General features: G+C 54.1%; 1 protein-coding gene across 1 annotated transcript; it reads left to right on the top strand.

Annotated features, from left to right (window-relative positions):
• Positions 1–1,203: 1,203 nt before the first annotated feature.
• Kcnq4 (potassium voltage-gated channel subfamily Q member 4) lies at positions 1,204–27,560 on the top strand. Its single transcript, XM_042055294.1, has 15 exons — positions 1,204–1,232; positions 1,317–1,418; positions 5,615–5,705; positions 6,237–6,363; positions 6,559–6,734; positions 7,334–7,459; positions 7,861–7,971; positions 8,140–8,235; positions 10,484–10,572; positions 12,155–12,316; positions 18,972–19,192; positions 21,275–21,374; positions 23,659–23,790; positions 25,143–25,272; positions 25,611–27,560. The coding sequence occupies exons 1-15, from the start codon at positions 1,204–1,206 to the stop codon at positions 25,821–25,823; spliced, it is 1,905 nt and encodes a 634-aa protein (XP_041911228.1). The 3' UTR covers positions 25,824–27,560.
• The last annotated feature ends 261 nt before the right edge of the window (positions 27,561–27,821 follow it).

The raw sequence follows: 27,821 nt of genomic DNA on the forward strand, positions 1-27,821 counted from the left end.
TTTATTTATTATGTATACATGTATGCCTGCAGGCCAGAAGAGGGACCAGACCTCATTATAGATGGTTGTGAGCCACCATGTGGTTGCTGGGATTTGAATTCAGGACCTTTGGAAGAGCAGGCAATGCTCTTAACCATTGAGCCATCTCTCCAGCCCTAGCATTTTTCTTTTTAAGACAAGGTCTCAATATAGTCAAGGATGACCTTGAGTTTCTGATCTTGCTTCCACCATGTGAGTGCTGGGATTACAGGCATGTTGCCACTTTTAACAAGCCTCCAGGGAATTCTGATGTTCTCTGTAGTTTGAGAACTGTGGGTCTAAGGAAATATCTAGCTTTCCTTCTCTAATTTTCCTGAATGAGTAGAGGGAGTAGTTGCAGAATTGGGTATGGTGGACAGAAAAGACTGTGATAGGCTTCCTAACAAGCTTACAATCTATCCCTGGTCAGCTACGTCTCTAACTCCAGGTTGGCAAGGGGTTACCCTGACCCCAGGTGAGATCCATAAAGATGTAGTGGAAAGGGGCCTCCAGTCTGGCCAGCCACCTGTATACCATCTCTACTCTTGTAGTCGGAGAAACTGAGGCCTAGAGCAGCCGGGAACAGTCCTGAAGCAGGCCTATTTGTTATATGATGAAGTCAAACACCAGCGTGGCCAGACTTCCTCCATCTCCTAAGCTCTAGCCATTTAAGCTGTGTTTCCCCAAGAGTATCTGGCATCCTTATGTGATGGCTAAGGCCAAGGTGGCATTGAGGCCAGAAGCGAGAGGTTTCTAGCCTCAGATCTACCACCGAGTCACTGTGGGGTCTGTCAGTCCTTAGTCTCATGTCTTCATCTTGAAGAGAGGAATAATTATTCAGGTGACAGAAAAAGTGTTGTTCATCTTCAGCTCCAACACATCCTTTCTAATGAATTGGGGGCCTAAGGTAAAAAGTTCTCATCCCTGCCAGTGATTAAGGGAAGAGAAGGGAAGGGAAGGGAAGGTGAAATTCAGGGTTTTGCTGTTGCTTTAGAGAGAGTCTTGCTATGTCCCAGGCTAGCATGGAACTTATATATAGATCAAGCTGGCCCCTAAATTGTGATCTTCCTGCCTTCAAGAGTGCTGGAGTTAAAGGTGTACACTGCCACTCCCAGCTAGGTTAAGGGATCTGTGAGCAGTGTTTGCCCTGTGGAGCTGGTCTAGATTAGGGACATCTTAGGAGAGATGCTGGGGAGTCTCTTCAGTCAGGATGGGTTTGCTGAGTTTAGGAGACTCCTCCCTTGGTTTAGTGACAGGGTGTTTGGCTGAGTGTGAATTCCTGCTGTTTGTCTTCTCAGTGCTGTCAGGGAAAGGAAGAGGGACAGCAAACGAGGCCACTGTTGTAGAAAGGATGCTGGGGAAGGCCTCAGCAAGGAAGTGGCCTTGGAGCAGGCACCCGGGTGAGTAAGAGAGCAGCCAACAGAACAGACCAGCAAAGCCTGGGAGGTGGACATACTTAGATGAGCTCCTGGCAGGCCCAGGGAGCTAGGATGTTGCAGCTAGTGAGTAAGAGAGCAGCGGGGATTTGGTGCAGAGGTGGGTGGACAGGGCTGGGGTGGGGTAGACCTCTGAGAGTACGCTGGCAAGGCTGAAGAGTTTGACCTTTGCTCTTCAAGCGTGACCCGAGAGTTTCTGGGCAGTGATGGTTTCCAGCTTTGAATTGCGGGGAGCTTGAAGGAGTGGGTGATGTGTGGAGGTGAGAGTGGAGGCAGGGAGCTCCGCGGGGGCCCGATTGTGGGGGCTCGGTCAGGAGTTGGGAGCTGGTCTGATGGAAGCTGAAGGTTGAGCCAACTGAACTTGCTACAGAGCAGGAGGTGGGGAGTATAAGACAAAAGAATCACAGCTGACTTAGATAGCTGGCCTCAGTACCCAGGAACCATCACTGAACGACTAGGGTGGAAGAAAGGAGATCTTACAGGGTGTTGAGATTCTAGTTTAGGGCATGTGTGGTTCCAGGGGCCACTAGATACCCAACTGGTAGGTGGGCATGATGAGCTGGGCTCTCAGGAAAGCCTGCCACAATCTCACAGCTGCTAGGTACAGAGCTGTGAATATAGTAAGGGCTGGAGGCAGGACTGAAAGGGATTTCTTTTCTGGTTTGTATTTCTTTTTTGAAAAATGCATTTAAAAAATGTATTAGTGGTGCTGGACACAGTAGCCCACACCTGTAATCCTTGTTAGTCCAAAGGCAGAAGAATCACAAGTTTGAGTCTAGGCAGTATAGAGAAACCCTGTTTAACTAACTAAGTAAGTAAGTAAATAAATATTAATCGCTGGTGGCAATGGGAGTTTTAGTGAGATGGCTCCCTGGGTAAGAGTAGTTGCTGGCAAGCCTGCCAGCCTGAGTTTGATGCTCGAATAATGAAGAAAAGAGAGCCAACTCTTTCAGGTTGTCCTCTGACCACACACCTACTGTGGCATACACACACATACACGGTGTGTGCACGTGGTACACGGACATACTCGCAGGCAAGACACGTATACACATACCACTCTAGTAGAGGACCCAAATTCAATTTCCAGCGCCCATATCAGGCACTCAAAAGGATTTGTAAGGGACCTGGAACCCTTATATGACCTCCACTCATGACCTCCACTCATGTGTGCCTGCTCCCTCACACCACGCACACAAACACACGATAACAAGTAAAATCAGTCTTTAAAAGTGTTAGAGGCTTATCTTAGTCAGTGTTCTATTTCTGTGAAGAGACGCCATGACCAAGGCAACTACTATAAAAGAAAGAATTTAACTGGTGCTTGCTTACAGTTTCAGAGAATTAGTTCATTTTCATCATGGCGAGAGGCATGGCAACATGCAAGCAGATGGACAGGCATGGTGCTGGAAAACTAGCTGGGAGCTAAATCCTGATCTACAGGCAGTAGGGAGGGGGAGCTGGGACTGATAGTGTCCTGAACTTTTGAAATTCAAAGTCCACCTCCAGGGGCACAACTGCTTCACCAAGGCCACACCTCCTGGTCCCTCCCAATGGTCCACCAACTGAGAACCAAGAATCCAAATATATGAGCCTATGGGGTAGTCTCATTTGAACCAGCACAGGACCACAGGGTCTGAGAATAGAGCTGAATAGCTGAGCCCTTGATTAGAAAGCCCTGGGTTTGCTTCCCAGCACTTCAAAACAAATAAATGGGGGGCACATCAGTTTGCTATTATTTAAGCAGTCCATATTAATTAATTCTTTTTTTAAAAAAATCTTAGGAAGCACAGGTAAGCAAAAAAAAGCAAAAATTACTTCATTTTTGCCATCATTGGCGCACATTGGCGCATATGTAAAAGGTGTCTCGTTTTAAAACATCAGGACCACATAACCCTTGAGGTTTTGTAATCTGCTTTTTTGGCATAGACTATTGTGGATAATTGATGCCTGGATATGTGGATAATTGTTGAAGTGTCAAGGAAAAAAAAAAGAGGAAAGGAATTCTGGAGATGCTCAACAGAGAACTGCAGACACCCACGCCTGCTGAGGTCTTAGGGACGCCGAGAAAGGCAGTGGAGGAACTGGGCTAGAGTGAGGCCCGTGGTGTTCCCACTGCAGCCCTGCCCGTACCACTCTGTGTCAGCTGCAGCTCCCGTTACAGAGCCTGGCTGCTGCTGGACCTGTGGTTAGTGACTGAATCTGAGCAGTGGAGGATATACTTCCTTCTCCACTTGCCCTGTGTCTTTGCTGACTCAGCTCTGGGCTGGAACTGGCCGCAGAGACCTCCGTCTCATTCATCTGAAGCCCTCACCGACAGCTGCTTCTTGCCTCCCTGATCCGGGGGCATTTCCTGTGGGCACCAGATCCTGCCCTTCAGGGAGTGGTAAGTGGGCCAGACCCTACTCTCAATTGCCTGTCAGCCTATATTAGAGAAGGAGGCTGACTAGAAGAGGCCAATGGTTTTCTTAGGAGTACACACATTTCCTCTCTGTCTCACTCTCTCTCACACACATATATGCACATGCACATGTGTGCACGCAAGCGCACACACAAAGTTTGCATGCATGCTGGAACAGAAATAAAGATAAACGGAAAGAGATTTGGGCTGGGCATGGTGTTGCACACTGGTAATCCTAGAACTAGGAAGACTGAGACAGGAGAGAGAGAGAGAGAGAGAGAGAGAGAGAGAGAGAGAGAGAGAGTGAGCGAGAGAGGGAGAGAGAGTTGCGCGAGGGAGAGAGAGAGAGAGAGAGAGAGAGAGAGAGAGAGAGTTCAAAGCTAGCATGGACTACATAGCAAGACTCTGTAAGAACAAGCAGCCCCTGGGGCATAGACAGGAAGACAGGCTCTGGAAGGGGAGCAGCAGATGTTCTGGGGAACAAATGAGTGTACGTATAGGGCTGAGGTGTGCAGAGGCTCCGATGGTGAAGATAGAGCTCTGAGGACGCGTGCATGGGGAGGCTGTCTGGTCAGCACACTGCGCTGTGTTTCCAGGGAACAAGCGCATCCCTTCTGGTGTTTGCTAGGGCAGGGGCATGCTTAGCACACCTCCTTCCAAAGAGCCCACACTCCCCTCCCTATACCTGCAGCACTCCTGTGCGTGTCCATGCCTCAAGGCACCTGATTATGGACTCTCCCCACTTCCTCTCTTCTGGGGGACTCCCTGCTCCAATCTCAGGTCAGCCCTGGAAATACTCAGCAACCTTGGTGAACCCCTTTCCTGGTGTAAGCCACTGTTCCTTCATGTGCAACCGACAACAAGGAAAGTGTTGGATGAGTTACATTCTAGAATGTTCCTTTATAGCAGGGCCACTTGGGAGCTTCACGCTGCCCTCTGGGTAGTTCCAGGCCTTTGGCTCCTCACTACCAGATCCCCTTTTTCCTTTCCTTCATCCCTGTGTTGCTGCTTCCATGTTGTCTCTGTCCCCTTTTTATTTTTGTGGTGTGTGCGCCTGGTTGCGGGTGTGAGTGTCTGTGGAGGCCAAAGGAGGACATCGTGGGCCCTATGATATCATTCTCTGCCTTGTTCCCTTGAGACGGGGTCCTTCAGTGACCCTGAGCCTCACTGTTTCCATGGAACTGACTGGCCCGTGAGCTGCTGCGATCTGCCTGTCTCTGATCCCAGCACTAGGGTTATAGACACATGTGGTCATGCCCAGCCTTTTCATGTGTGTATTTGGGATTCAGACAGGACTTATGCTCACATAGCAAGCGCTCTCACTGCTGAGCCACCTCCTCAGCCCCTTGCTTCTCCTGCTGACTCACTATGAATTCCATAAAAACATGGAGGCAGAGCAGCTGTCCCTATTCTTCAGTTGAGGCCACAGCTTCTGAGCTCTGGTGACCTCTGGAACACTTTACTTGGGCCTTAAAACGGAGCCAAGGCCAGTGGGTGGCTGAGGCCGGGAAACGCTGAGCCTCTGTGTTCTCTTGCTAGCCCAGACAAAACTGGGAGGGCCTCCTCTCTGAGTCCCAGTCACACCAGGGTCCTCTAGAGAGGCCTTGGGAGATGTCTGTGCTTAACGACTCTGCTTTGGATTCTGTTTTCTGAAGAATTCTATCCAAATAGTGAGTCTCCTGACTCTGCAGCCCCTGCCTGGGGACCCTCAGTCATCCTGTTCCCCAGCCATCTAACCTTCCTCGCCACGCTCCAATTACAGATTTTTGCTAGTCTTCAGCTGTCTGGTGCTGTCCGTGCTGTCCACTATCCAGGAGCACCAGGAACTTGCCAACGAGTGTCTCCTCATCTTGGTGAGTGCTGGGAGTCCCCTGTGGCGTCCCCTCCAGGGCAGAGCAAGACCTGGCCCGAGGAGAGAGGCTTCCTAGACTGGTCAGAGAGCAGACTGCTGCTCCTCTCTGGCTCATTCCTGGCTGGGGCAGGGAGACGGCCTTTGTTGTGTGAAGTCTGAGGATGAGCCCAGGATAGACTAGGTGAGTAGACTCCACTCTGTACCAGAACAGAAGCAAGCCTTACCCTGTTAAACAAAAGTACACCAATAGAAGGAAGGGCTTCCGGCAGACAGAGAGCCACTCTTGATGGCCCTCAACCAGGGCTGAGAGTCTAGAATGGCCGGAAGACTCAGGGCAGGGAGAAGAAAAAACCCAGGCTTCTTAGAGAGCTAGACACTTGTGTATGAGGGCCGACTTGGGCTTCTGTTCTCCCTGGAGGACAAAGAGGAGGTCACCTCCCTTCTGGAATTCTCTCAAATCTTTCCAGGTATAAGAGGTGCCGATGTTCCTAACCCAGGGTTGGGCTTTGATCTGGGTCCTGGTCCCCCACAGGAATTCGTGATGATTGTGGTCTTTGGCTTGGAATATATAATCCGCGTCTGGTCGGCTGGCTGCTGTTGCCGCTACAGAGGATGGCAGGGCCGCTTCCGTTTCGCCAGGAAACCTTTCTGTGTCATCGGTACAAGCCTTTCCTATCCTGCCCCACCCCAAGCCTCAGGAAGGCATTTTGATCCCATCCTTGACCCCATCCTGGCTCCTCGTGAATTTAGTAGACCCTCCCAATCTGCAACCTCACCCATAATAACCCAAGAGTCCAAGACCCCCAGGTCTTGACCCGAGGTGGGCTGGTGACTTCGACACCTCTGCCCTGCAGACTTCATCGTGTTTGTGGCCTCGGTGGCGGTGATCGCTGCAGGCACACAGGGCAACATCTTTGCCACGTCGGCGTTGCGCAGTATGCGCTTCCTGCAGATCCTGCGCATGGTGCGTATGGACCGCCGCGGCGGCACCTGGAAGCTGCTGGGCTCGGTGGTCTACGCGCATAGTAAGGTGAGGCTGGGGAAAGATAGGGGAAAACGGAAGCTCCTGGAAACTACCCGAGGTGCAAGCAAGAGGCGGAGCTGGGGCGGGGCCAACGCTGGGCAAATGGGGACTGGAGCCAGGCCCAGGCGGCCTAGGCAAGGACTGCTGGGAGCTAGGCCTACACTGCGGCAAGAACTATTAGGACTTGGAATATGCGTGGTCTATCTGAGGGAAGAGGCTGGAGCTGAGCAGGGGTGGGACTTAATTGTAAGTGACCCGAGGAGGGGGCGGGGCCTACATTGAGGGGCGGGCTCAAGGCGGCTGGAGCCAGCGGGGCAGCGCTTAAGACCTGGCCTCAGAGGTAGGGCTTAAGGGTTACATCTGCAAGCCCCTTGGTTTGGAGAGGTCTGCCCCGATGGAATGGGGAACTGGGTAGGCCCTAAGGGTGAGGCTGGGAAGGGATCCGAAGGGTTGAAGCCTGAAAAGATTAAGGACAGGCCTGAGGTCTGGCTCTGGGGGTTTCTGAGAAGGCCAGGCAGGGGCTCCTTTCTTGAAGAAAGGGGCTTCTGGAGAAGTGTGTGTATCCTTATCCCCTGACTGGCAGGCACCTCTCCTCCTTCCCTCAGGAGTTGATCACCGCCTGGTACATCGGGTTCCTGGTGCTCATCTTCGCCTCTTTCCTCGTCTACCTGGCTGAGAAGGACGCCAACTCCGACTTCTCCTCCTATGCTGACTCGCTCTGGTGGGGGACGGTGCGTGAGGGTCTGTGCAGGTCCGCCCTTCCCCCTAGGAACTTCCCAGGTCGCTTCCTAGGTTCTTACCACGGAGCCCCAACCCAAGCTTAGGTTGGGGCTCCTGAGACCAGTCCCTATGCTAGCCCCTACTACTCTCCCGGACCTGTTTGCGCCCCCACAAGCCCTTCACTCAGTCCTCGTGACCTGTTCTGCTCTTCCTTCACTAGCCTGAGAACCTGTCTGTACCCCTTCAGTCTCCCTGAGAAGTCCTTGAGATCAGTCCCCAGGGGCCACTAGAGGAGTTTGTTGGGGGAAGTCCTTGTCATGTCATCTGCTTTCTTCTTGTACTTGCTGTGCCTTCAAGTCCTTGTGGCTGACCCCCATGCCCAGTCCTATGGGTAACCTGTTTGTATCTCCAGATTACACTGACGACCATTGGCTATGGGGACAAGACGCCACATACATGGCTGGGCAGGGTTCTGGCTGCCGGCTTCGCCTTACTGGGCATCTCCTTCTTTGCCCTGCCTGCCGTGAGTTCCTGCTGGTGTGTGAGGGAGGCTGGGGCCAAGACCTGACAAGCCTATCCTAAGTTTGTCTTAGGACAAACCCGGGGTGCCTCAGATGGGCAGGTATGGGAACGTTCTAGTATGCTCTTGTCGTCTCCCTACACTGCCTGCAACCATATCCTATCTCCGTAGGGCATCCTGGGCTCTGGCTTTGCCCTGAAGGTCCAGGAGCAGCATAGGCAGAAGCACTTTGAGAAGCGGAGGATGCCAGCAGCCAACCTCATCCAGGTACATGATGCTTAGGAGGCCCCATGCTTGTCAGCCCTATGCACTGACCCATGTGTCCCAACTTAAAAACTACAGCTCTACTTCAAAACTCAGAAAGGGACATGACTTGGGGGGGTGCTTTAGTCAGGGTTTTTATTGCTGTAAAGAGACACCAAGATTACTGCAACTCTTATAAAGGAAAAACGTTTCATTGGGGGTGGCTCCCTTACAGTTTCAGAGGTTCAGTCCATTATCATCTTGACAGGAGCATGGTGGCATGCAGGCGGACAGTAGCTCAGAGTCTTGCAGGCAACAGGAAGGACTCACTGGGTGGTACCCTGAGCATAGGAAACTTCAAACCCCTCCTCACAGCCATACACTTCCTCCAACAAGGCTATACCCAGTTCAACAAAGCCACACCTCCTACTAGTGCCACTCCCTGTGAGATTATGGGGGCCAATTATATTCAAACTACCACAGGAGGGTGTCACATGCCACATTGTGGACAGAGCTGGGATGCTATGTTGTCAGTAATGCTCCCCTGCAGCAAATAGCGGGTTTCAGACTGCCTAAAGCCATCCTGTTGCCCACTGCAGCCACGACCAGGGATGGGGAGAGCCTGGACCAGAGACTCCATTTCCTAGTGCAGAGCTAACTTTGGCATCTTGAAACTGGGTAGTCGTCTGTCAGCCTGCTCCACTCCTGGCACCGTGATACACTCACTGTGCCCTCAGGAAGTCATACAATAAGGAGATGGTCCAAAGTTGGACTTTCAGAATTGCCAGCATTTAATGGGCAGGTGAGAGGGGAGCCAGTCAAGGAAGTAGAGGAGGAGTGGCTAGAGACCGGAGCAGGTATAGGAAGCCAGGGCATGTGGTCTCAGCTTCCCTCAGTATGATGGATGTGATCGGAGTGGGCTCTGATCTGTAAGCCTTTCGCTACCTTGGCCTCTCTCCAGCATAGGGGCGTGCAGGAGAACTCCTGTAGGAAGTAGTTGAAGAGTCCTGACACAGCACGCCACTGCCTGCTTCCCAGCACACCATCCTCTGACCCCCAAACCCCAGCCTGACTCCACCCCTCCTTATCTCTCCTTCCCAGGGTAGAGAGAGCCCCTTCTCTCCCTCCCTGCTATCTCCAACAACCAGCCCAGCCTTTTCTTCTTAGCATCCCTTGGGACACAATGGCCACTGTCCTCTCAGGGCTGGCCTCCCGAGGGGCATTGTAGGGGCAGGCGATTGGCACGGTCCCTGCTGAGAGACAGCTGGTATTGTGGTACCCATAATTAATGAGAGCTCTGGCAGCTGCTCCCCAGCCCATGCCAGGGACCCAGGCAAGCAGGAAGTAAAAATATTTCTGTCTTCGGAAGGCGCCAGGCTGGTGAGGTCACTTGTGGCAACCCCTTAAGGACAAGAGGCACCCAGAGGAGGGGAGGCATCTGGGGCTGCCCCAATTCTGCTTTGTCCTGTCTAACAGTCTCTGTATCTTCCTATCCTGGTGGATCAATCCATCCACAGTCCTTCCCAGACCCTTTTTTACCTGGATGGAGAGAGACAGTTTTTCCTCTCGCCGTAGAAAACTACCTCTGACCATAGTTCCTTCTGCTGCAGAGTCCATGACTGCTGCAGAGTTTGTGGGCAGTAATCTTTTCTGTTCTCCCTCAGGCCCTAGTAGTCCCATGGTAGCAGTAGGCGGCTGATGAAAATACAGCGTAGTCGCTATTGGTAAAGCCATTCACTTAGTCAACATTCCCTCCCCAGACATTTGCAGAACCACCTGCGTGTGCCAGATACTGTACTTGGCACTGAGGATGCAGTGGGGCCCAAGACGCAGCTTATGAAGAAAGACACTAACCAGACTCCGCGAATGTGTACTTAGCTAAGGGAGCTAGCAGGAGGGCTTCACGGACCCTGGCCTTAAGTGTGCCAGGCGCTGAGCTTGGCATTGGCTATGCATCTGTCCCTTCAGCCTCACAACACTGTTAGGGCAGCAATGGTCAGTCTGTTCTGTGTGGAAGAATAGATTAGAAGTCCATGCCTGCCTGACCACAGACCCCAGCTCTGTCCCAGTGTTTGTAGGCCCCTGGCTCTGGTGCCGATTTACTGGGTCACCTTGAGGAAGTCATGGTTTCTTGGCTGGTGGCTACGGAATTAGACTTGGCCTCTGGTCCCGGTATCACTCTCAGCTAGCTTGGGACCGGGTTCCCTTGGGGGCAGAGGGTTGGTGGGTGGCTAAGGACTTTTATGACACGCCATTCTCCCTGCGCCTCCAGGCTGCTTGGCGCCTGTACTCCACGGACACAAGCAGGGCCTACTTGACAGCCACCTGGTACTACTATGACAGTATCCTCCCATCCTTCAGGTAGGTGCTACTGGAGTGGGAGTGGGTAGGGGCTAGCATTAATGCCCCTTGAGAAGATGCCCTCAGGGTTGAGAGAGGAGACTGCTCCAACAGAGCCCTTGGGGCTGGCGCTTCAGGTCCTGCATAACTTGGAGCCTGGTTGGTCCGTTCCCCAGCTCTTCTGTGTCCACTGGGCTCAGGGTTTGGGTGCAGCTTTGCCTCTGAAGCTGAGCCCCACACACGGAGTGCTGGCAGTCTACATGCTCACCAATAGGTGATGCCACCTAGGGAAGCGGCAGCCAGCCCATCTCTCCTCAGTCCTGAGTGGGCACACAGTAGCTTGTACCAACCAATGTATCGTTGGTTAGAGACGGTGCTATGGAAGAAACATGTGCCCGCCCCAGAGCCCCTGTGTGTGACTGTGTGATCCCTTTTACTGTTAAGGGCAGCAACCTCTGAGGCCAGCAATGGGTCTGTTCTGCTGGTCCCGGCTGGGCTCATACTGAACGGGGGTGGCTCCATGCCGGAGGTTATTAATAGCATCATCAAGGTGCGTGGTGCCAGGTGCCTGGCCAGGCCCCGGGGCAGGAATGAAGACTGCAGAGCCGGCTTGGTTGGCTCAGTCCCACGGGCAGGGTGGCATGGACTGCGTGCTAGTCTGGGCTGCTGTGCTCAGCGCTTCTCCACCGTCTTTGCCTCATTAGTTATCCTCCAGCAGCTGTTGCGTGATCCACTCGCCCGCACCCGCACCTGGCCCCCTCTTGCTCCCTCCCTGTCCCACAGGCTTCCCAGGGGAGGAGTAGGAGGTAGGGGCGGGGAATGGGGCTCCCCATGTCACTCCTCCCTCTCCCCATCTCCATACCTGGCAGAGGCAGAGCTAGAGGCTGGGTTTGAAGCAGCCTCTTTGGGGAGGAGGAAGATGTTCTAGGGGATCAAGGCCAAACGAGAGCGGGAGCTTAGAAATTGCCGTGGAAGTGTGGGAACACTCTGGATGGGGTAGCCTGGGAACTCTGGGTGGGGTAGCCTGGGTTTCCTGGTAAGAGGAACAGCCTGGTTTGGAGATTTGGGCTCCGTTGGAAAGGCAGGTGAGGGTTGAGGGGTGGCTACCTTCCTGGATATGGCAATAGGAAACAGCCTGGAGAGTGAGTGGATACCCAGCCCCATCCCATCTCCAGAAACTTCGTGGTAGGAGGAACGGCACAGGGCAGAGAAGAGAGGCTGGCCACCCTATGAAATCTGTCTTCAGCTCCAGTCTCCTCCTAAAACCCAAGTCAGGCTGGGAGACTAAGGATTCAGAGCTGCCGATGGCCCCTTGCACAGCTCCGCGAAGAGGAGCAGAGTCAGCTGGACTCAACTCCCTCTTCGTGTGGGTGCTTTGGAGTTGTGCCCAACCCACATAACCATGCCTAGATTCCTTCCCAGAAACTTCTGCAGAGGGGAAGAGGGCTAGCTTCCTCACCCCGCCTGTTCTGGCCTGGGGTATTTGTGAGCACCCTTAGAGGGTGGCTCAAGACTTGGCAGGATCAGTAGCCCTGTGCCCATTGGGTGAGGTGGGTGGTGTCCCCAAAGCCCTGCCTGTAGCTGATGGCGCCCTCTCCTGCAGAGAGCTGGCCCTCTTGTTTGAGCACGTACAACGGGCCCGCAATGGGGGCCTACGGCCCCTGGAGGTGAGGCGGGCGCCAGTACCCGGTGGAGCGCCCTCTCGCCACCCGCCCGTTGCCACCTGCCACCGGCCGGGCAGCACCTCCTTCTGCCCTGGGGAAAGGTAGGGGCCCCTAGAGGCCGCCACCTCCTCTTGCTTCTTCTCTTCCTTTTCCATTTTCTGTCTCACCCTCTCTCAGACCTCCTCCAGCCAGCACATGGGTGTATGGACCTGTTTGGGGGAAATCTCTGGCATTGTTGTGAGACGTGGTCGTTGTCGTCAGATGGCCACAGGTACAGACTGAGGGTCCTCTCTAGAGAGGCCACACTGGACTTACCTTTCCGCTCTCTGGGTCTCCCAGGGTCTGAGAGGGAGAGCTGTCCGCACCATTCTCTCCTGTCACCTCCACTGTTCATACCATTGTCCTCTCTCTCTCTCTGTTTCCACATCCCACTCCACCCTCCACCACTCTTCCACCCCTGCACCCCCATCCCTCCCGGGAAGCTGGAGAGAGGAGGAGGCCGCTGGCCCCAAGTGCTTACGGCTCAGGTAATGGAGGGCGCTTTTCTGTTCTGGGGTGTGAGGGCAGGGCTCCCCTCCCCCGGCATGCGGGAAGCAGACGCCTGCTGGAAGAGAACTCTGTGACTAAGACTGCCACAGGACCTGCATAAACCTCCACCAGTGACTAACACGCTTATCTCTGCAGCTCTTGTCTGCAGCTTTGCTAGAGCAGGGGGTCCCCCCCCCCCGCCGGGGCTCTCTCCTTCTGTTCTGAGATGCTCTTTGCTGCTCCCAACCTCTCTCCCAACTTGACCTGGAGCTTTTGCCTGTCGAAAGAAGAATCAAGACAGAATGACACTTGCTTCATCTACACGTTCCCAGCTGGAGGAATCCCAGGCACATTAGGATAATGGAAGCCCCTCCTTATGTCTTGGGGAAAAAGTGATTGCTTCTGTGAGGGTTTAGCTTTGAGGTCAAGGGTCAGTTCGGTTCCGTCATGCTCTCCCTTGCTTTGCCCATCCTTTTCCTTTGCCTCATCCTTGAACTAGCCAGGTGGACTTCTGTTCCTTGAGTCTGGGGTATCATTAAGCTCAAGTCCAACATTAGCAGCCAGGGAAGAGGCGAGCCCCTCCACATTCAGAGAGCTCACCTCTGTTGTGTGCCCGGAGAAAGGCATTGAGTAACTCTCTGCTCGTGGCAGTCGGGGTCAGAGTTGTGCCCAACCTGCATATAGTTACAGGCTGCTCAGGGGTTCTGTTCTCTGTTTGGGGCTGAAGGGGGTTAGGGAATGGATTGATGGGGATGGGAGAGCAGGGTCTTTTCCCTGCTTCCAGTGAGGGCTCTTACTGGTCGAGTGCTAAGCAGGTCTGGAACTTCAGGGAGAGGAACGATTGGCCAAGCTAGACTGGGAGCTCCCTCTAAGAGAAGCCCATGGCACAACCTGACTTGGGTTCTCTTTCACTGCCTGCAGGTCCTGTGCCTGCCAAGCCACAACTTATAGCCAGAAACTCATAAGGTTTGGAGGTCTGGCAACCCAGAGTGGGGCCAAATATGGACTCTGAGCTTCCAGTTCATCCTTGTCTCCCTTCGCCTGAAGCCACTAGGAATGGATGGGAGCTTGGACCCTGTGCCCCTTTGTGATTCTGGATCCTTGAGTCCTCAGAGGCCTGGGGACAGATGAATGCTGAAAGCCTGGCATTATTAACACTGTGTCTGTCTGCTCTGGAGTATCCGTGTCTGTGTGTCTGACGGTGGAATGATTCAGGAACCTGGGGCAGGGGCATTGAGCTGTGGCTTTTGTACCAGACTCAAGCCAAGTGGCCATGTCCTTAATCTTGGCTATCTTCACCCTAGGAAATGGGGTGTAACTCTTGCTAGGATATTCCCAAACATATATGTATACATACATATGTGTATACACACATGTGTATACTGCTACCTCCCACTCCCACCCTGGTTTGGACACATGGAGCTTGGGGATTGCCCACACTGAGCATGTTTTCAGGAAGTGGAGCTCCGAGGAGCAGGACTTCCTGGGAATGGCATTCCCAAGGCCAGGCCCTCCCTTTGAGGGTTATGGGATGCGTTCTAAAAGCCTGACTGCCTGTGTCCACATCCCATGGAGCATGTATTCAAAATGCAAAGGACAGGACTTCTCCATCTCGGGGACACAGTCACTGAGAAGGGGCCCTGTGGGCTCGACATCCCAGCAAGAGCTCGTATGCAGAGCCCGAGACCTCTGCATCCTGGGGCTGGGCCTGGAGGGTGACTTGAGTGGGGATCCTTCTCTCCCTCCAGCCACAAGAGACCAGCCCCGTCCTGGCAGCAACTCCACGCTCAGTCCACCTGTCTCTGTCACTAACCTCTGTTCGTGTCTTGTTCTCAACTTTTCAGCCAGATGTTTAGTAATAAGCGGAGTTTCTTTCGGATCCACGCCAGCTGGAGACCGAGGTACCCCCTCATCTGCTCCTCCTGTCCCCTTTCCTCCTTGCTCCCCCCACTTTAGGGGTTGGAGAGGAGGACAGGATGGGCCAAGGACAAGGTGCATGTGCCTGCCGCCTGCAATCTGCCTTGGGGCCCTAAGTCCCCTTGCCTTCCTGGGGATGTTTAGGGCATGGGCCGGGTGTCAGAAGGACACTCTCAGGAGCTTTGAGGATATGCTGGCTGTGCTGCTGACTCCCATGTTATCTTGGCCAAATTGCTTTTCTTCTTTGGACCTGTTTCCCTTCCGTGGAATGGGCAGGTTGAACTAGAGGCTCTCTGAGGGTCCTTCCCACTCTGACCTGTGCCAACCTTGGGATTAGCTCCCTGGCTCTCCACCACCTACCTGGGAAGCCCACCGGTACCTGAAGGGACTGTGCCCAGCGCCTCCGTCACCAATTGCACCCGGCTCTTTCAGCCACATCACAACCACATTTGTGGTACCTGCCCCATGCCAGGCCCTGCTCTGTGCATTGGGGAAATGGTGATGAATAGAACATGGTCCCCAGAGAACTGCAAAGAGTAATCGTGGTTCAGTGCATCGAGTACAGTACAGGAGGGAAGCAGAGGGGCTGAGAAGCTGAGGTCAGACATTTAGCCCAGAAGCAGCCCTGAAAGAGTGGCTGGACGGGGAGGGTACTCAGGCCAGGGAGCTGCGGAGATCAAGCTTGGAGGTGAAAGAGAAAGCGTAGCAGTGGGAGATGAGCCTGCTGCCCAGTATGGCCTGATCTGAGAGTGGCCACTGGAGCCACTCTGGGGCAGGACAGGATCATAAAGAACCCAAAGCCCAGTATGACTCGCATTCTGTTGGCATTCAGGTGGCCAAGGTTTGTGGAGCCTTGTGGTTGGAGACAGGGACAGGGCCCCTACTGAGCTTCTGCTGAGGGGCAGCCATTCTTAAGAGTAGTCATTTCGGGCCACCCTCTAGCTCCAGTTTGCTAGCTGTGTGCCCTTGTGCACAACACCTAGCTTTTTATGCCTCCGTTTCCTTCTGTGTAAAATACAGGTGCTGACTGGCTCCTGTAAGTATAAGGTGGCCTCATTCACGTTAGTGCATTTGCCACTTAAGAGGGCCTTCAGGGGGTGGCTCAGTTGGTAGAGTGCTTGCCTAGTATGCATGAGTTTGCTTCCTAGCGCTGCATTGACTGGATGCAGTAGTGCATGCTATAGTTACAGCACACAGGAGGTAGAGGCAGGAGGATCAGAAGTTCAAGGTTATTCTTGGCTACATATCAAGTTTCAGGCCAGACTGGGCTACATGAGAGCCCATCTCCTAAATAAATAAATAAATAAATAAATAAATAAATAAATAAATAAGGCCATACTTTTGAAAAGTGATTTGGAAGCTAAGAAGGATGTAACTTTATGGCAGACCTCTCGAGTTCTCTCCCCAAGCTTGACTAAAGAAAACTCAAAAGCTTGGGAATATGTCTGTAGGAAATAGGGACTCCCTGAGGGTGGCACTGAGGAGGCTGGGTTAGATCTGCCCCTCCACAAGTGTAGGTCGGAGGTCAGGAAGAACCAGCGGTGGAGAAGCCAGTGATAAGGCCGCTGCCCCATAGTCCCTGAAGAGGGGCTGTGTGGGCGGCACGGGGATGGGTGTCTGCCTTTCTCAGCCTGGACCGTGATGGCAGAATTCCCTATGGCTGGGTTTTCAGGGCAGTTGGAGAACAGCCAATTCAAGTTTACCCCCTCTTTCCTCACCCCCACATCTTTCGACCTCCACGCACCAGTGCAGCCATCCCCCATCCTTCCAGGCACCAGCAGCCCCTCTCCCCTTTTCTCTACCTCAACACTGTTGACATTTTGAGTCTGATGATTCTTTTGCTGGGGCCTATGGTATGCGTCTCGGATGATGAACAGAATTTCTGGCTTCCGCTCAGGAGGTGCCAGGAGAGCACTTTTACAGAGTGGTAGCCCACTGTGTCTCCATTGTCAGGCACGAGATCACCCCCAGCTGAGGACCACTGCCATAGGAAAAAGGCAGTCTCTAAAGTCAGAGAAAATGGATCCTGACCTTGCTCTTATTTTAGGCAATTCATTTCTCTCTTTCTGCACCTATAAAATAGGGATGGCAAATTCAGGGACCCTACGAGGGGAGGCTTAGAGGCCTGAAAGCACCAAAGCCTGGACCCTGTGTGTTCTAAGGAGCCCAGGAAGAAAAGAGCTATTGGTGCCTACCGTGTGCCAGGTTTCTTTCCATTTTCTCTAAGCTTTCAGGCTCCAGAGAGGCTGACGTGAGCTTTTTTCTGGTCCCTGCCCAAGGAGTTGGAATCCAGGGCTGCTCCGGGGGAAAACAGTGTCTTCTTGCATTCAAGAAGAGCCAAGACCTTTGACTGGCTGGAAAGTTACAGAATCCCTAAATCAGGCCAGAAACTCCCTCCACCATCACGGAATCAGAGCCAGAAAGGGATTTTGTAAGGCTCATAGTGCAAGCCTCAGCCCCCTTCCTCTGAGAGTCCCGCCAGGTGCAAACATAGCCTTATTGTATACTTCAGTAACAGGAAGGCCAAACTTCGTCAGAACGGCAGGGAGCAATCTGGAGTTTCAGTCCTTGGATGGAAGCTCAAGGACTTCTCCAGTCTCTTCCCCTTCTCTCCCCTTCTGGAGGAACAGAGGACAGGGTGCTCTTGCATGGCCTGGGTGGGTGTAGGTGCTTGCCAGCATGAGGAGAGCCCACAGGAATGGGTGTGCAGAGGCAAGTTTGGGAAAGCCACACTCAAACTTCTCTTGGAATCTTTGGGGTATGTCAAAGAGATCCCAGGAATGTGAAGAACATGACTGGATCCCTTCTGATAGCTCCAGACTCCCAACTTGTGACGTATAACCTCTCCCCCAGGACAGGCACCACCCCACAGGCTGACCCCACATCCGGCCACCTTTCCCACGGTAGCCCTGGTTTGGCCCACTCCCCCACCTCACCACCCTGGCTCTGCTCTCTGCTCCATGCCCTCGGCATGGAGGCCCTGCCTCCCACCTAATACGGAAACCAGAGTCTGTTGTCTGCTCAGCCCTTGATCTGAAAGCCCTCAGGCAGGTGCTAGGACCACCTCGTCACCTCTGCCCCCTCTCAAGCTTTGTCTGAACCTGGCTGGTGTTTTTCTGCGCCAAGGCTCTAGACACTCGGAGTGGGGACCTCCGGACCTGTCAGCAAGGGTTCTCCAGCAGGGGAATGGCGATACTATTGCAGGGTGTGGGATGAAGGATGTTTGCTGAGGTCTTACCAACAGCATAGCATGGTTCTTGAACCTCTTGGACACAGAGTTACTCTACCAGGTATTGGTTAACTGGGGCCTGTCTGAGGGAAATGGAGGCCTCCTTCTGTTTGTCCTCCAAGGTTTGGGGACGCGATGGGAAGCTGGGTGCAGAAAGAGCAGGGAGAACACACATCCGTACACACACGTGTTCACAGGCACACAGGTACATAGGCAGAAAGGTGGGCCTTCCAGGTGTTCCAAGACCATGTGGATAGAACTTGAGGAACACAGGCAGGAGAAGCCACAGGAGAACAGGTTGCTACACACAAATCCTCACCAAGCAGACCAGCACCTGGCATGTCCTGGACAGTCACACCCTTAGCCGGCCATTGTATTATGCAGCCACCGCGCCCCCACCGCTACAAACACATGGAAACCTGGGATGGAGACCTGAGTTTGCAGGGTTTTATTTATGTGGCTGTGCCAGGTCCTAAAGCCGTGGCCTGGCCAGCATGGGATAAGATGATAGCTCCAGCAGTGCGAGGAGGGGGACGTGTAAGTGGACACATGTGTACATGCAGTATATACACACAGGTGGCTGTGCAGCCAGGTACACATGTTCACACACTTTCTCACTTCCACAAAGCCAACCTCTGTTTACAATGAGGCCCAGAGCCTCGCTCTGCGTGCCTGACCAGGTGAGCTCCTCCTATAGTGTCCGTGCCCATGGGGTTTGCTACCTTCACACCCTCCACCCACCTACCTGGGCTGGTCCTGGATCCTCTGTCCTCCTGTCTCTCACTTCCTTCCGGTTTCTCTCACTGCCTTCACTGTGACATCTGTCTCCTGTGTAACCCTTATCTGTCTGGGGGTGGGGATGGGAAAGAATGGGAGGCAGGGCTGGGGGAGGGATACGTCCCCATCGACCTATCTGGCTTCCTGTAGGCACCAGGGCCCCCTTACCACGCCCGCGGAAATAACTGGTGGGGAATTTAGACCCAATAGCCACCCTCTAGATCAGCTAGGTCAGCTTTGACCCCACCTATCTGCTTTGGCACCGGCTAACTTGACTCTTTCCCTGGCCTGCCCTGCTCCGCCAGCAGCCGGATGGGCATCAAAGACCGCATCCGAATGAGCAGCTCCCAGAAGCGGACAGGTCCCTCCAAACAGCACCTGGCACCTCCGCCGATACCCACCTCACCAAGCAGTGAGCAGGTGGGTGAGGCGTCCAGCCCCAGCAAGGTGCAGAAAAGCTGGAGCTTCAATGACCGCACCCGCTTCCGGGCTTCTCTAAGACTCAAGCCCCGCAGCTCTGCTGAGGGTAAGCCCTGGAGGTCAAGTGCACCTGCCGGAGGTGGCAGGGGCGGGGGAGACTGGCTCAGGTTGTCTGCTCTAGAAAACGGGCATCATAACTTCTTCTTCACCATAACACAGTCTCCCGACTGTAGGGTAATCGAATGCAAATCTAGAGGGGACATTTGGCAGTGATAAGAGCTCAGGATTGGAACCAGGCTTCCAAGAGTTGAATCCTGGCTCTGTCACTTATTTTTTTAATTAAATTATATTTTACTTATTTATTGTGTGTATGTGTCCGTGGCTGTGCAAGTGGAAATCAAAGGACAACCTGTGGGAGCTGATTCTCTCCCACATGGGTCCTGGGCATCAAACCTGGTCCTCAGTCTGCATGCTGTATCCACGGAGCCGTCTTCCTGGCCCTCCATCACTTATTTCGGATAAGTGACCTCATTGCTCTGGGTCCCATTTCCCTCATCTGTAAACAGAGGCAATAGTAGTATCCACTCCAGAGAAAGATTCTGAGGAGGGCGATCCTCGAAAGTGGAGCAGGAGAGTGGAATTCATAGAAGTGCCCCGCAGCCGCCAGCTCTCCAGGCTCTTTGGAAGGAGCCATAGCCCTGTGTGCAGCTGCCCACTGGACAGTCTCCATTGCTTCTCCTAGCTATGCCGGTTTCCTCCACTCTGTAGACATGGAAACGGAGACTCCCAGCCTATGAGTGGGAGAGCGCTTATCCTGAAGCAAGGCTGGCCAGCAATGCTCCCTGCTGTCACCTGTCCCCAGCCTGGCCTGCTGCCGCTGTGACTGAGGGTCTCTCATGGACCATTTATCCACTGTTAGAGGAAGATGGTCCCTTTGAGTTCTAGCTCTTCACTGGGACCTAGGCAAGAGGCTGCTCTGATCTATGACTCAGTGTCCTCATCTGGAAGATGGGAGGGCTCCTGACAGATCCCTTGCCCCTGCTGAATGTGCTGTAGGCTCTTAGTAGAGAAAGAAAGGGTAAATAGACCCAGAGGACAGGACGCTGAGGAGGATGAGGTGGGATGCTAGGAGGATGAGGATGGGATGTTACAGAGGATGAGGTGGGATGTCACAGAGGATGAGGATGGGATGTCACAGAGGATGAGGTGGGATGTCACAGAGGATGAGGTGGGATGTCACAGAGGATGAGGTGGGATGTCACAGAGGATGAGGTGGGATGTCACAGAGGATGAGGTGGGATGTCACAGAGGATGAGGTGGGATGCTAGGAGGATGGGGATGGGATGTCACAGAGGATGAGGTGGGATGTCACAGAGGATGAGGTGGGATGTTACAGAGGATGAGGTGGGATGTCACAGAGGATGAGGATGGGATGTCACAGAGGATGGGGATGGGATGTCACAGAGGATGGGGATGGGATGCTCCTGTTGTTCTTGGAGGGAGAGATCAGCTCAAAGCCTCTCCCTGTGCTGTGCCAAGATGCTGAGTATTGAGGACTCAGCCTTTTCCTGGACAGTTACAGCACACCACAAACCAGTGGTTCTTTGGGAGGCTGTGACCCATGGAAGCCTACACATGGAGGGGCCTGGGATCACCTTCCTCTTCCGTAGTGAAGAAAGTACACCTTCCTGAAGCACAGGGTAGTGGCCTCTGGGAAGCTGTTTCCCCTTCCTTGCTTTAAAGGCCTTCCTTGTAGTAGATGTGGGCAGGGGAACTAGCTTGAGTTCCCGTCCACCCAACCCCCTTGCTCCCACCTGGAAGAAAAGACCACACAAGCCTCAGTGAAGAGCATTAGATAAATGCCTTTCCTCTGGGGCTTCCTGCCTTGCAAGGAGTAACACATGGCATGTCCTCCAAGGCTGTGTGCATCACCTTTGTCCCAGGCTAGACCACATGTCCTCTAAAGCAGCTGCCACTCACCTGTCACCAGGCAGATGTCTGCCCTGCCCAGCCCTGGTGAGGCAAAAGGATGTGTAACACAGTCAGGGCAGTGAGAGGCAGTAGCCAGTGAGCAGGAGCCTGGTCTGCCTTGAGCCTCTGTCCTCTTACTACTGCTAGTGGAGATGAGGCCTGGAAGCACTTTCTTCTACCACCCCTCGGCCCTCATGTGCCGTTCCTGTCTTTCTAGAGGGCCCCTCCGAGGAAGTAGCTGAGGAGAAGAGCTACCAGTGTGAGCTCACGGTGGATGATGTCATGCCTGCTGTGAAGACAGTCATCCGTTCTGTCAGGTGAGGCTGAAGCCTAAGGTGAGCAGCTCTCCCACCTGCCACCCATCACTGCTCCCCATCTGGGCCTGTCCTCCTGGCCAGGCCTGGCGTGGCTCCCGGGGTACCAGCTGCTACCTGCCTGGAGCACAGGAGGTGTGGGCAGGGAGCATATGGCTTCCAGCACCGTTTGCTCCTCACAACACACAACATGTCTAGCAGGCCTGGCTCCAGTGGCCAGTGGCACAGCTGCCTGTCAGGGTTTCTGCTCTTAGACATACCGTATCCTCCCCAACATTCTAGTCAGACTCTCTGTTTCTCTTTCTGCTTTCTCCTTCTCCCGCTATGTAGCAGCCTTTCTCCTTCTCTCTCCGGAGTGGTGCCACAGACGCCTGCTCTACACAGGTTTTTCTTCCTGTGTCTCAGTCCCAAGGTCCTTTCTTCTCTGTTTCATAAACTCTTTCTCCCTGGGTGTCTTGGCCTCTCTGTTTCTCCTAGGACATCCTCAAGAGCAGGGCTCTTCAAACCACAGGTAGAGAAACTGTCAGTGTGTCAGGGTCAGCATTTAAAAAGAATTGAAGCTGGGCGTAGGGGGAGTTCTTTGTTCCTAACACTTGGGAGGTAGAAGCAGGAAGATTGGGAATCCAAGGTCATCCTTGGCTATATCAACAGTTTGAAGCTATCCTGGGCTACAGGAGCTCCTGCTTCAAAACTCAAAGAAAAAAAAAATGAGACTGAATGTCTCATACTCAGGGTGATTGTGCTTATGGAACTGGAAGTTCTGTCTGTGTATGTATGCGTACTAGTTTGCAGGGTGAGATGTGTTCTTTATGTAGGTCCTGGTCAAACAGATTGAAAGCCATGATATATTGGTTGCTGTGATAATTAAGTAGGGCCTGGTCTCCTGTACCCTGTAGCCATGCCCAGTGTGGATCTGGCCCCAGCTTCCTGGCGAGGAGTCCTTGGCTGGGTCTCCGTTTCTAGCCTGCAGCTGGGCTCTGGAGGCCACTGAAACTCAGCTCCCTTGACTCTGTTTCCTGGCTCACACACCTGCCCACAGCCTCTTCTTGTATTCCTTTTGACATCAGCCAGCTGGATCTGCCCAGGCCTCCCACCCCCAGTCAGGCCTTCCCTCACCTCTTTCCATACATTCCGTTTCTCCCCTTTTGTGGCCACCATCTTGGACACAATGTGAGGACCAGGCAAGCTTTCCTTGGCATCCTCACAGCCACCCCCCCCCCACCGAATGCCCCAAATTGCTCCTCTGCCCATCTCCCCAAATCAGGCAGCGAATACCACTGCCTACCCGGTCTCCAGACATAGTAGTCAACTTGGATTTGGACTCAGAAGTCTCTTGTGCGACCTCTGAGTTGCTCAGATCTGCCTCCTCCCTCCACCTCACTGTCCCCTCCCGGCTCAGGCCCATCCTGAGAACCGGTCTTTGTGCCTAGACCACAGAGCACCGACACATTCCCTCTGGAAGTTGGCAGAGCAGGCATGTTGAAGCAGAGTGGTGGCTCCTCCCTATCCCTGTGCCTTCTTTAGGCTGTCCCCACCCTAGCCCTTTGTCACAGCTAGTCCTGTCTTCTCATGCTGCCCACTGCCCCAGGGGTGGTGCCCACCACCCCAGGGGTCGGTCCCTTCATGCCATGCTCCTGCCCTTGCCTCTCAGAGCAGGAGTCTCCTCATGCTTCCCTGCCTGTTTCTGGGAAGCTCCTTTCTTCAGAGCAGGAGCCGCTCTCTTGCCCCTGACTGGAAAACACCTCCCAAGGCTCTGCCTGCTGAGGCCCTCCCTTCTCATGGCTCCTAGCTCTCCTTTCCGAGTCTTTGAACCTGGCTCTTGTCTCCCCGCAACTGCCCTCATCCTCCCGGCCTCCCACCCTAGACCTGGGGTCTCTGTAGCCAGGGATTGGATCTAACTCTTTGGGTGTCCAAGACCCTGCACACAATTGCCAAGTGCGCGTAGAGTGAACGTAATGTCTTCCCCTGAGCCGTCAGCAGCAGTTGGTGTTCTAGAAGCTCCATGTCCCACTGAGCCGAGAGACACGGGGTCCATTCCCTGCCTCCTCAGTTAATGTGGCTGTAGAGGCAGGCATTTGAGAAAACACCAAGCCAGCCTGTGCGTGTGCAGGGCAGAGGGGAGGGAGCCTGGTAGTTAGGTCTGGAGGCTAGGGGACCCAGCAGAGGCTGTTTGGAGTGGTCCAAGCGGATGACTTGGATCTGGACTAAGGGGCAGAGAAGGGAGGAACTGGAAAAGAGTCTCCTACAGGAACAAGCACATCTGCCAGAGATCCCCCTCCTCTAACAGGATTCTGAAGTTCCTGGTCGCCAAAAGGAAATTCAAGGAGACCCTGCGGCCATACGATGTGAAGGACGTGATAGAGCAGTACTCTGCGGGGCATCTGGACATGCTGGGGCGGATCAAGAGCCTGCAAGCTCGGTGGGTACGCAGGCTTTGAAGAGAGGGGCAGGGAGCTGAGGGTCCCGGCCCAGGTGAGAGGGCTAAGGACCGTAGCAAGTCATCTGTGCTCTGTAGGGCATTGCCCAGGTGGGCAAGGGCCTCTAGGAGACTTACTGTCCTCTCTATCTGTAATCTCAGCACTGGGGAGACAGAGGCAGGAAGACCGTGAGTTCTGGGCTGCCCTGGGCTAGGAGACTCTGCTTCAAAAGGACAAAGAAAGTAGAACTCAAACCCAAACTACAAGACCCCTGACTTGTTTACAGGCTGCTTGGAAGCTGAAAACAAAACTCCCTCAGTTATAATTCTCTGGATGAGTCCAGTCTATACTCACGCCTTGACAGCTTCCTTAGGATGCCAGTCTCCAGGTCCCGAAGTAACTGACCTACAGTAACCACTGACTTCCTGTCTCCCAAGTAGGAATGTAAAGCAAGTTACCTTTGGATTCTTGTCTCTAGACTCCTGCATGTCCCTAGGTCTAGGATTAAGGAAGAACCTTTATATCAAGTCTCAAATTGCCTATAGCTTTCCTTTCTCATGTGCCCTATTTCTCACTATATGTTCATCCATTAACTCAAAAAATAACAATTGAGGTGGGGCATGGTGGTACGTATCTTTAATCCCGGCACTGGAGAGGCAGAAGCAGGTGGATCTTTGTAAGTTTGAGGCCAGTCTGGTCTACATAGAGAGTTCCAAGTCAGGTCTGGAAACTTAAGGAGGCCCAATCACAGCAACAGCCTCAGTATTGGGAGTAGGAGGTGCTCGTGGCAGGAGGATCCGTGCTTCAGTCTCGGCTATTTAGAGAGGTCAAAGTCAGGCCCGGTTACAAGAGACCCTGTCTAAAAGCGGGGGGGGGGGGGGGGGGGGGGGGGGGGGGTGGTAAGAAGCATTGTGGGAAGAAGGAGTGAGCAGATGTGACCTCTGCTGCTCTTAGGTCTAGGAATTAAGGTCAGAGCTGGAGTTGATCACTGGATTTAGTAACATGGAGTTCTCTTGGGTGAGGGGAAGTCCGACTAGAATGGCTTCAGAGGGAGAGGAAGCAGAGCTGTGGGTAGCTGGTGAAGATGGCTCTCCCAAGGACTTTGCTGAATAGGGTGGGATCTTGTCCACTTTCCAACGCTCCCTTTTCTTTCTCACCTCGGAGGCTCTGCTTGTTATTTGGAGAACTCTCAAAGCAAGCGTTGGTGTCTCCCAGGCTCAGCCTCCCTTGGGGGAGTAAGTGGCCTCATCTCACCAGAGCGGTCTGTCTTCCCTGTTAGCTGTCAATCAAGGGTTCCTGTGGAAGGAAGGCGCAGGGTGACGCCGTCTCTTTGATAGTTTCATTCCCTCCACAGGGTGGACCAAATCGTGGGTCGAGGGCCTGGGGATCGCAAGTCTAGGGAGAAGGGCGATAAGGGACCTTCGGACACGGAGGCAGTGGATGAAATCAGCATGATGGGGCGCGTAGTCAAGGTGGAAAAGCAGGTGAGTGTGGATAGGACTTCCACCGGATGACTGAATTAGCTGTCAAGGGTACAGCACTGCTGTTGCGCAGAGCCTTGGCCCGGGGAGGCGCTAGTGGGGCCCACAGTCTGAGTTCTGCTCTGCCAAGCTCTGTCCCACAAACAAGCCCGTCTCCAAGAAAGCACGGGGTAAGCACGTCCTAACCAAGCCTCCTACCTGGTATCCAAGCCCCGCCTCCTCTATAGCCCCCCACCGTCCCCCAGCTCCGGCCCTGCCCAGTCCAAGCCAATCTCTTCCCCAGCGGCGCCCCGCCCTCGGGTCCAACACCACCTCCAGCCCCGCCCCTCCCCGCTCCCCAGGTGCAGTCCATCGAGCACAAGCTGGATCTGCTGCTGGGCTTCTATTCGCGCTGCCTGCGCTCTGGCACCTCGGCCAGCCTGGGTACCGTGCAAGTGCCGCTCTTTGACCCCGACATCACCTCGGACTACCACAGCCCTGTAGACCACGAGGACATCTCCGTCTCGGCACAGACGCTCAGCATCTCTCGCTCAGTCAGCACCAACATGGACTGAAGGGCTTCTCAGGGGGCTGGGCAGCCTTCCATCTGCCCCTCGGACTCACCCCGAGGCCTCTGGACTCCTCTCTTACTTGAACTCGCTCCCTGGCAGGGAGAGAGGCCATACACAGTATTGAGCTGTCTGGGTGGGCAAGATACCCGATGCCAGGTACCGGCGCCCCAGAAGCACAAAATGCCAGGCCACATGGTAGGCCGCAGCAGTGGCTGACTGGAGGCCTCTGGACACTCCAGGACCCTGCCGGCTCCATCAAGGTTCAATATGGCCCACCTGGCAGCAGGGGCTCTGTCCCAGGAATGGGAGCAGGGCGCTGAGGCCCTGGTCCCTGAACCAGCTTCTAGCTATGCAAGGTGAGGTCTCCAGGCCCGCCCTTCCAGGCAGAGCAGGGAAGCCCTCCTGCCAAGCCCTGCCCCACTCGGGGATGGGCCCAAGGTGCCCCCATAGGTGCCCACAAAGTACAGGACTCTGCCATAAGGTAGATGGGCACCAAATATGCAAACTATGTTAAATATGCAACTTTGGGGACCCCCGTGGGGTTCCTCTGCCCATCCCCGACTGGGAGATGGGCCCCAGCAGTAGCTGGTCTCAGGCTGTTTGGCCATACCCAACATCCATTCTCTGGCTTATCATCCATCCCCACCCAGCATGGGGCCTCAATCTCCCTGTCCTCTCCCGAGGACAGTACCTGGGCCTTTCTGCCCCTTTGCAGGTGTCACCCCAGGGGCTCCCTCTTGCTGCTGGATGTCCACTCTTACTGGTCCTCCAGACAGCTTGACAGTCAGCACAAGTTCCTGTATTTTCCACAGACATACCAGACAATGGCCCACCGCCACACAAGCATGGCCCTTTCATCTCTCCAGCAGAATGCCTCCTCACGCAGTGACGCACATGACCACACACACTCGGAGGCATGAGCACAAAGTCACTTGGTCTCCTGGGCAGGGGAGGGAGCGTCCACAGGTCTTGCTCCCCGGTAGGAGTTCAGGAGTCCGCTGGCTGCCCTGAGGACTATGTTGGCGTCCCCACAGCATAACTCAGGCCTGCCCCCTCCAGATCTGGCACACCACTGGAGAGAACCCAGGCATGCCCTCTTCCTAGTCCTGGAGAGTACACACTAGCCAGTGCGATACCAACTGCAGCTTGCTCTCACCTGCACTGGCCTCTGCCCCATTTTCTCACTCCCGTTGGCAGTGCTGCACATTGGCACAAACGCCCAGACGCCGCAGGCCCCAGCACCAGCTTCGGGTCCCCCACCCTTTCGTTCCTCTTCTGCGAGGTCAGCTCAGGTGGCAAGAGAGCGAGGGGTGGTGGACCAATGATAACACTCTGGGGGTGCTTGGAAGCAAGGGGCTGAGGCCGAGCTGTCTGCATCTCATCCTGGGACCTGCATGTACCAGTGCCAGGGCTTGGGTTGAATCTCGTTCAGTCCAATGGTGCCCAATCTCTGCCCTACCATCTGCATGGACCATCATGATCTGGAGCCCATCCTGGCTCTGGCTCGTCTCACTTGCATCGCACTGTCCCCAGAGAGCCACCCCCCCTCCCCGCAGCGACTGAGCTGCCCAGAGGGGCTGGAGAGTAAGATTACCCTGTGACCAAAGGAGACATGGGAAGAAGCCCTCCCTCCTTCCACGATCGAGGTTCCCCCACCAACCCGGTTCTCAGATATGCAAGTACCTCACTTTGTTAACTTATTAACTTATTGGTTTCATTAAAGTTTTCAGTAGGAAGTGATTGGTCCTGGTTGTGCTCGGTGGCCGAGGGCTGAGGCTCCTGATTGGATGGTGGAAATGAGACTTGGGATTATCGCAAACCATAAAAGCCCAGCTCCGTATGGCTCAAGGGAAAAGGAAAAGACACATTGTCCCTCATAACTAAATTCCAGGGGAATAGATTTGGCTTCACAGGTAAATCTAGGCGCTCGAACACATGTTAACCCTCTGCTCGGCTCGCCTCACAGGTGGGTGGATCTCTTGTGAGGACCCAGTGAAAAGT

This window comes from Arvicola amphibius, chromosome 6 (assembly GCF_903992535.2).
Source record: "Arvicola amphibius chromosome 6, mArvAmp1.2, whole genome shotgun sequence".
Lineage (NCBI taxonomy): Eukaryota > Metazoa > Chordata > Mammalia > Rodentia > Cricetidae > Arvicola > Arvicola amphibius.